Source organism: Triticum urartu, chromosome 6 (genome assembly GCF_003073215.2).
Source record: "Triticum urartu cultivar G1812 chromosome 6, Tu2.1, whole genome shotgun sequence".
NCBI classification, from domain to species: domain Eukaryota; kingdom Viridiplantae; phylum Streptophyta; class Magnoliopsida; order Poales; family Poaceae; genus Triticum; species Triticum urartu.
In genome coordinates, this window is record NC_053027.1 from 45,559,187 (window position 1) to 45,566,761 (window position 7,575).

General features: G+C 48.7%; 1 protein-coding gene across 1 annotated transcript; it reads right to left on the reverse strand.

Moving 5' to 3' along the window:
* Positions 1-842: 842 nt before the first annotated feature.
* LOC125515455 (WRKY transcription factor 55-like) lies at positions 843-3,755 on the reverse strand. The gene is made up of 3 exons (XM_048680922.1): positions 3,138-3,755; positions 2,069-2,200; positions 843-1,545 (listed from the first exon to the last, which is right to left on the reverse strand). Exons 1-3 carry the CDS (start codon positions 3,695-3,697, stop codon positions 1,062-1,064), a joined length of 1,176 nt encoding a protein of 391 aa, XP_048536879.1. The 5' UTR covers positions 3,698-3,755; the 3' UTR covers positions 843-1,061.
* Positions 3,756-7,575: the final 3,820 nt, after the last annotated feature.

A 7,575-nucleotide genomic window follows, 5' to 3' on the forward strand; every position in this document is an offset into this window, starting at 1 on the left:
AAGGGTACTTGGGCGGTGACCAGATCCGGGGTAGTACGTCGGTGGCAGCCGAGAAGGCCTGGGTGACGTCCCGGGGGTCCTGCAAGGCTTGACAATGTGGGGAGTCTATATACGACGGCAGTGGCGGTCTCCATGAGCAGAGATTGAGAGCGGAGGAGGGAATGATTGTGAAAAATACGGCTATGAGTGGGGTTTAGATGGGACATTGGTGTCAGAGTCCGACATGGTCGACGTGCAGAGTTCCCCGAAGCTCCCACCTATTTGGGGTCTGAGGGGTTCTGGATGTCTGGACTAGTCCGGCCCAATTTGGTGAGTCGCTTTGGATGCCTAGAAAGTTCCCGGATCATCCGGTCTGGACATTTGGGGGTGATTTGGTGAGTCCCCTTGGAGATGCCCTAAGTGGGCCATGGACTTGCTAATCCTCACTAATCCCCTCCCTGAATTTCAGGGTGTGAGCCTCCCATTCCCTTCTCTTTCGCATGCCACCTCATCATGTAGCTTTTATTTTGTAGATTGGTCTCTAGTTTTTTTTTTTTGAGGGGTAGTAGATCGGTCTCTAGGTGTAGCAAAGTTCTTATCCAAGTGAGTGGAGGCCCTTTTATTTATAGGATATAGTTTTGGAAAATACATGGGATCCACTGGCCATGTTACATCGGTGCCCTTGCCTTTATTGAGTTTTTGACATGCCAGGGGAAGGGAGATAAACAGCCAAGGCACCTAATCACCCTGTTATTGTTTCATGCGCTTGTTGTTCTTGCAAATTCTGTAGGTGTGCTAGTTCAGTGTTTCATATGTGAACTTCCGCATATAAGATCAAGATCAATATTTCTAGCACAGCTGTAAAGTAATTTATATCTGAATAAACTTCATCCAAAATTGCTAATTAGTCTACCACAGGCTACAAGCCTACACCTATGCATAAATAAATCATTAACAAAAAAACTATGTATAGGTAAATCAAGTTAACGACGAGCAACAAGACTTATCATGCGACTTCTCTACGTACGTAATCGAATATCAGAGCGAGTGATCCAGATCGTTGCCTGCACATGGCCGTCCCTCTAGCTATCACGTCGATGATGAGAAGAGAAGATGCCGTCCATGCCGACGCTACCGCCGGAGTTGAACATGACGTCGGCAAGGTCCAGCGCCGGGTAATCCGTGTCCCTCGCTGCGGTGGACACGCTCGTCTGCATGCCGGCGCTACTCCCCCCGCCGGCACCGGAGCCCGCCACAACGCCCTGGAAGCTTGCCGGCATCCAGCCGACGCCGAGGTGCATTGATGTCGACACGGCCGCCTGCTCGGTGGGCGCCATGAAGTGGTCCGCAGGGGCCAGGCCGGAGCCTGTCGCGGCGGTCGGAGAGTTGGTAGCGGTGGCTGTGGCGGTGGCGGTGGGAAAGTTGAGCAGCGGGGTGGTGGAGGTGAGGCAGCTGTGGCTGCCGCAGTAGGTGACCTCGTACATGAAGGGGTCGTCGTCCAGGCGCTGCACCTTCTTCTTGGCGTCGCACCCGTAGTAGTTCTTGTGGGTGCACCGGTAGTAGCTCCTGTTGGTTACATCATGCATGCAGTTTGATCATCACAAACTCAGATTGTCATGTATGCTATGCAAAGCCTATTAATTTGCAAACATGCACATACTAGTTTGCACGAGTGTTGGGTTAAGTAATTAAGTACTCCTTTTTGGTCAAACTGAGAGCAAAATTTTAGTTGAAGTATAGTGTGCTACTGAAATCTGCATTCATAGTTCTGGAAGTGTGTACTCAGTGACTGTGTGTACTACACTCTCTTACCAGAAATGTCCAGTCTTCCATGAAACTACGGGGTTGCTGACTAATCAGGCAGTCAATATATTTACTGTTGCTGCTCTCCCAACGTAATCGTTGGGGTGGAGAAACCGGAAAATTTTGGAACAGACTGATTGAAATGTGAATCAGTCAATTGGCCCCGCATAGACGAAAGTTGATAAATAGTTATTTGTGTAGAAGTGTATGCTCTAGCCAATGCAACTAAAAAACCGATTTGATAAAAAAATTAGACAATACATTTATATGTCATCAGTTTGGTTACCTTGGGAACCTAGAGCCGAGGATGTCCTTCTGGCCGTACTTGCGCCACGTGTAACCGTCGTCCGGTGGAAGCTCGGTGTTGCCCATCCGGTGTGCCGGCACCGATATCGTCTCCCTCTGCCCGCTGTCCCTCCTAAAAAACACATTATTTGATTAATACTATGAATTAGTAGTCTAGGAAACTCAAACGACTTAACATTTCTTGCACAAACTAGCTAGCTAGGTCTTTCATCATGGGGTCGGCTATCGAACGTCGGGGTAAAAAAATGATTTAATTGAATTTCCGGCAATATCCACCAGACCACGATCTTCTTCTTCCCCTTCAACATCTGCTCGTCGACCCGCCCTCCCTTTTCTCTTAACCCCGACATGATGTTGTCGTCAGTGACCTCCCCCTCCAAGGTACCTGAATCCTTCAACGCTCGGCCTCGCCGGCATCCCAACTTCTCGCTGGTGCTAGCCGTGCGAGTGTCGTCTCTGCCTCATAGGCTGCACATATTCGACTGACGCGTGAAATGATTTCAAGCACAGGAAGAACAAGCAACACGACGAGCAATGCTACATGCACGGATGATTTTTTACGGGATCAACGGAGTGGTTTTGTTGGCATGTTTTTATTGGATAGCAGTAAGGTGAGGGCTCCCTGGGGGGGGGGGGGGGGGGGGGGGGGGGGGGGGACAGAAGATGATTAGTTAGAAAATAGCCCGTATAACCTCTGTAAAAGCCTCTGTGAGTAAAGAATTTTCACAACACGACTAATAAAGTCATGGATCCTCACCGAGTCTTATACTAATCCACCCATATACCCGACATAATTAAAAGTGCATGCTTCGGGTCGCCGTGTAAATCCTCGTGTCGTCTACCTTCCCCGTAGCGCCCGGCGACTTGGCCAGAAATTCGCCCCTACGTCGCTGTCGCAGAGAACATTCGCTGCGCGCGCGGGGCTACGAAAGTTTCCGTGCCATGACGTGGTAAAAGGTCCCCGTGTTTGAACCGTTGACCCCCAAAATCTAACGACGACCGAGTGACCGACAGTGCCGTACGTGGTACGTACGGGCTCACGCACGTACCTCCTCCTGCCCTGCCGTGGCTGGGCCGTCGGCGGAGACCTGGACGGCGCCAGCCTCCTCACCGGGCCGCCGGAGGTGCCCGCGACGTCCGCCGCCGCGCGCGCCGCGTGCGCTGGCGCTCGCGCACCGGCCGGCATGTGGAATGGCTCCAGCAGATGAGTTGGAGTCTCCCCGAGAAGCTGGCTGGCGCCGGCTGCTTCCTCCGTGCTGCGCAGGCGCAGGAGGTCCAGCGGCCCGCCGCCGCCGAGCGGGCGCGCAGCCGCGGCCACGTTCACGGCGCCCACGCCGTAGTTCTGCAGCAAGCGTATGGCCGTGTTGTAGGCGCGGACAATGCCGTGGCAGCGCGCGGCGAGGTAGGCCGGGTCGTTCTGGGCCGCCGGGAGGTCGCCCATGAGCTCCCCGGCGAGCCGGAAGGCGTCGCCGATCTGCGACAGCACGTCGTCCATCCCTCCTGGCAGGTCGCCGCCGTGGATCGCGATGCCTTCCCTTCCACGACGATCCAGGTAGCCGAGCAGTGGTGCAAACGGAGGACCACGTGAGTGCGGCGCAAGGACGTGCATGAAATTGCGCTGAGATTTCGTGCTACGAGGTTGAGAGCAAAGTGGGTGCAAGATTTTGTGTCACGGCATGTACGGGTAGAGACGAGTTATATATAAGTGAGGGTGACCACCGCACCATAAGTAGTAGGAAGCAGCATGGCACGTACTTGGTTAGCAGACCAGGGCGGGTACCGGAGAAAGAACGGGTCATTGGTCAGTGAGGGGACTAGATCAATTTACTACTAGCTTAATGTTGGCCATTGCTGGTCGGATGGTCATTTTCTCACTACGGCTTGCATGGTTTGGGTCATGGGGAAGACCTTGAAAGTTGAAAGGGGCATTCCAACACATGGAAGGGTCTTAGTTCCAGCCTCTAGTTTTCTTCACTCCTTTGGCCAAGGACTTCTCGAAGGTGTTTTTGTTGTTCAGCCTTTTTCGTTTGTATAAGATTCGCGCAAACTAAAAAGACTGACTGACGCGTGGACGACAACACCACTAGCATATCTGTGATCTTTGTTTAGAACGAAGGAGCAAGCAGCGCCCGGGCTTTCAACTAATAAAGTCCAAACCAACACCAGACTGATAACATAAGTTGTACATAATTTTAACACGAATTAAACTTATAATATATTTTCTGAGCGAGCTCTGAAAGGATAAAGAAACACAGAAATAGAGGTGCTCAACAACAGGTACACAGACTTGAGAATGACAACAAAAGACAGTAAGTGACAGCTATGGAAACTGTTTTTTTTTCAATAAAAGGGGTTTCCCCCGGCTTCACCTTTTTTTGCTCATGAAAAGCAAACCACACAACGTCAGTTAAACAAGCATATATGATGTACCTGGGTGGCAAGCCAGGTTCTAGGCACGGATTGTTTTCAATTTGGTCAGCTTATTTTCTGGAATGAAATCATCAACATGCATGGGAGAAAATTGCAACATACAAATGGAATGGGACGACCCACACTTAATCCCATTTGGTGTAACTAGTAATAATGTACGTGCAATGCACGTTTATATTAGGTAGGATATTAGCTTCACGTTATATTAGGTAAGATATATCTGTTGCACGTTGGTATTTGATAAAATATTAATTACTTTTTTCACAGGAATGGTAGGATATTAATTGCATGGTAGATTACATGGGATAGCATTGAGTCAAAACGTATTTATAACCAATGGTAGTGGTGGGTAATTAGAGCGTTAAACATGTTTGGTGCTCAACATTGAGTCAAAACGTGTTTATAACCAATGGTGGTGGTGGGTAATTAGAGCATTGAGTCAAAACGTGTTTATAACCAATGGTAGTGGTGGGTAATTAGAGCGTTAAACATGTTTGGTGCATAACATTGGAGTGATTTGAACCGCTAGATAACATGATTTGACGGTCGAGATGCTTTGGATCTGCCCCTTTGGTCTTTTTATATTGGTATATAGATATATAGATATATAGATATTTGGAGGCTATCTTGCCCGACAAAGGTTGATTTTTTTTGTTTGGCGTACGTTGGCCTCCCATGTCATGCTACCCTTGCCAATAGGCATTTTAAAGTTTCACCCAAACGCCCCTCTTGCTGTGCTGCCCCAAAGCACTTGTTGTTTCTATGTAAAAAATACATATAGGGGGTTTGGAAAAGGATATAGATGGCCAAAATTATTAATAGATCCTGTGAGGTTGACTGTGTTGGTGAGGCGGTGCAGGAATTCTTACCTCTATTGTCGTACCAGGATTTCTCCAGTTTGGGTCTTTTGAATGCTCGGGAGATGATCATCATTACGACCTGGTATTTATGGTGGGTAAGTCGAGTTTATGGAGGGGTAGTTCAAGATGCTTTTCCTATAACGACAAACTATGTTATCGCGTCCTATCCAAAGGGTACCATGAGAAGAGAGGGGTGGATCTGCCCCCCTTGGGTTTTGTCAAACTTAACGATGATGCTTCTTTTGATCAATACTTGCTTAGGGGTATGGCAGGAACGGTCTTGAGGGATCATAAAGGAAACTTCGTCGCTGGAGGGAATGGAAATATCAAGGGATGTGCAGACATCCTTGCGGCTGAAGCTTTGGCGCTTAGATTCGGTCTTGCCCTTGCACAAAAGGGTAGGATGCAACCGACTCGTTACTAATTTTGACAACCTAGAGGTTATTGACACAATGAAAAAGAGTGGTCATTCTTAGGGAGTGGCGACGATTTTCGACGATTGCTATCATTATGTTTGTGATTTTGCTATAGCTAGGTTCGAGCATCGTAATAGGGAAGCAAATAAAGTTGTTTTATGGGCTTGCTAGGTTGGCTAGATTTTTTTTTGACGTTGGATTGATTTGAGGAACCACCGATTAAACTGCACCCTTCCTCATAAACGATGTAATTGTCATTTCCAATGAATAAGTTTTGGGTGTTTTGTTTCAAAAAAAGAAAAGGTTCTAGGTACCCTAAAGAGTTTTACAACCAAACTTATTACATGAAAGGGGAATGCTAAAGAAAAGGAAGTACATCAAGAGCAACATGTTTCATCAATCGCATATGAACCAGATGGTGCTAGAGAATAGGATTTGACGACTTTCCTCATCAACCGGATTCACCGGAAGAACTAACCCCAAGAAATTCGTCGAAGGTTGAGGGTTTCCTACTGCCAAATCAAAAGTAAGGCGGCTGGCTAATCTTGCCCATCGTCTCATTCCCACTCTAGTTCTGTCCCCTCTCTCCAGATCCTTCACCAAAGTGGTGGCTATGGGCTCCCGCGACGAGCGATGCGCCTCCAAGCGCCCCATGGAGCCCCTGGATCCGGAAGCGAAGCAACAGTGGGATCGCAAGATGTGGGACAAGGCCTAGCGAGGTACGCGGGCGCGTCAGCAGGAGCGAGATGGGCATGAGGGGGATTGAGCATCAAGAAAGTAAAAAAATAAGAAGGCGGCACAACGTCAGGGGGGATAGGAGATGCAGCACAAGCCTAGGGAGCACCTGCACTAAGGGGACTGGGTTGGGGACCCCCTCACCAAGTGGACCAATGACTAGAGCCCATGCACAAGCTATTGAAACTGAGGTTACCTCTCTCCTCTTTAAGCTTCCAATGTATCCAAATGAGACATGCCTCAAGTTGAAACCCTTTGCATACTTAGGTACCAAGGAGACAACCATGCAGAAGCTATGGAACAAGGCCAAGCTAGGACAAAAGTGGAGCAAGGAGAATAAGAGGCAGTTCCCACACATGTCCGGACGTCCAGACTCCTACCCGGACAATCTGGCTACCAACCCGGGAGTCCGGGAAGGCAATAGTGGGTTCTCGGTGAATTCGAACCATTCAAGTTCCTACCTGGATCATCCGGCCATTGCCGAATAATCCGAGTAGCTAGTCGGGCAGTCGGCCCTGGTTGCATGCAGCCCGCCCCAAGTGGCTATGTATCCTTCTCTCTCGCCCGCAATCCAACCTGTATTATAAACAAACGTCCCCTCGTCCTTCCCAAGGTTAGCAAAGCATATTATGAACTAGAAGAGAGAGTTTCCTCCTTGTGTCCCCTCTTTGAGGAACAAACCTCCTTGTGGAGAAGGATCTCATCATAGATCATCAAAGCCTCCTTAAGGAGAAGGAACCCTTAAGCGAATCATGAAGACCTTCATCTTCCCTTGTGGATTTGAAGAACTACCCTCCAAGATCTCATCTACTTTAGGGGTTTAGGATGAACTTTACCCTTATTGCTATTTTCCCTTTGGTTTCCTTTATCTTGTGGATCTTATATATGTGTATGTGATGAGAATGGATGTGTGATTGGACTTTTCTTGAGTGTTTCCATTCTGGTTTTTGAGTGTTCCTCTTGATCCCCTCCAAGTTGTGAAAGATTGGGCAACCTAGGGGGCCTACACTATATAACCACCTTACCAACCTCGATGTGGTATGTTA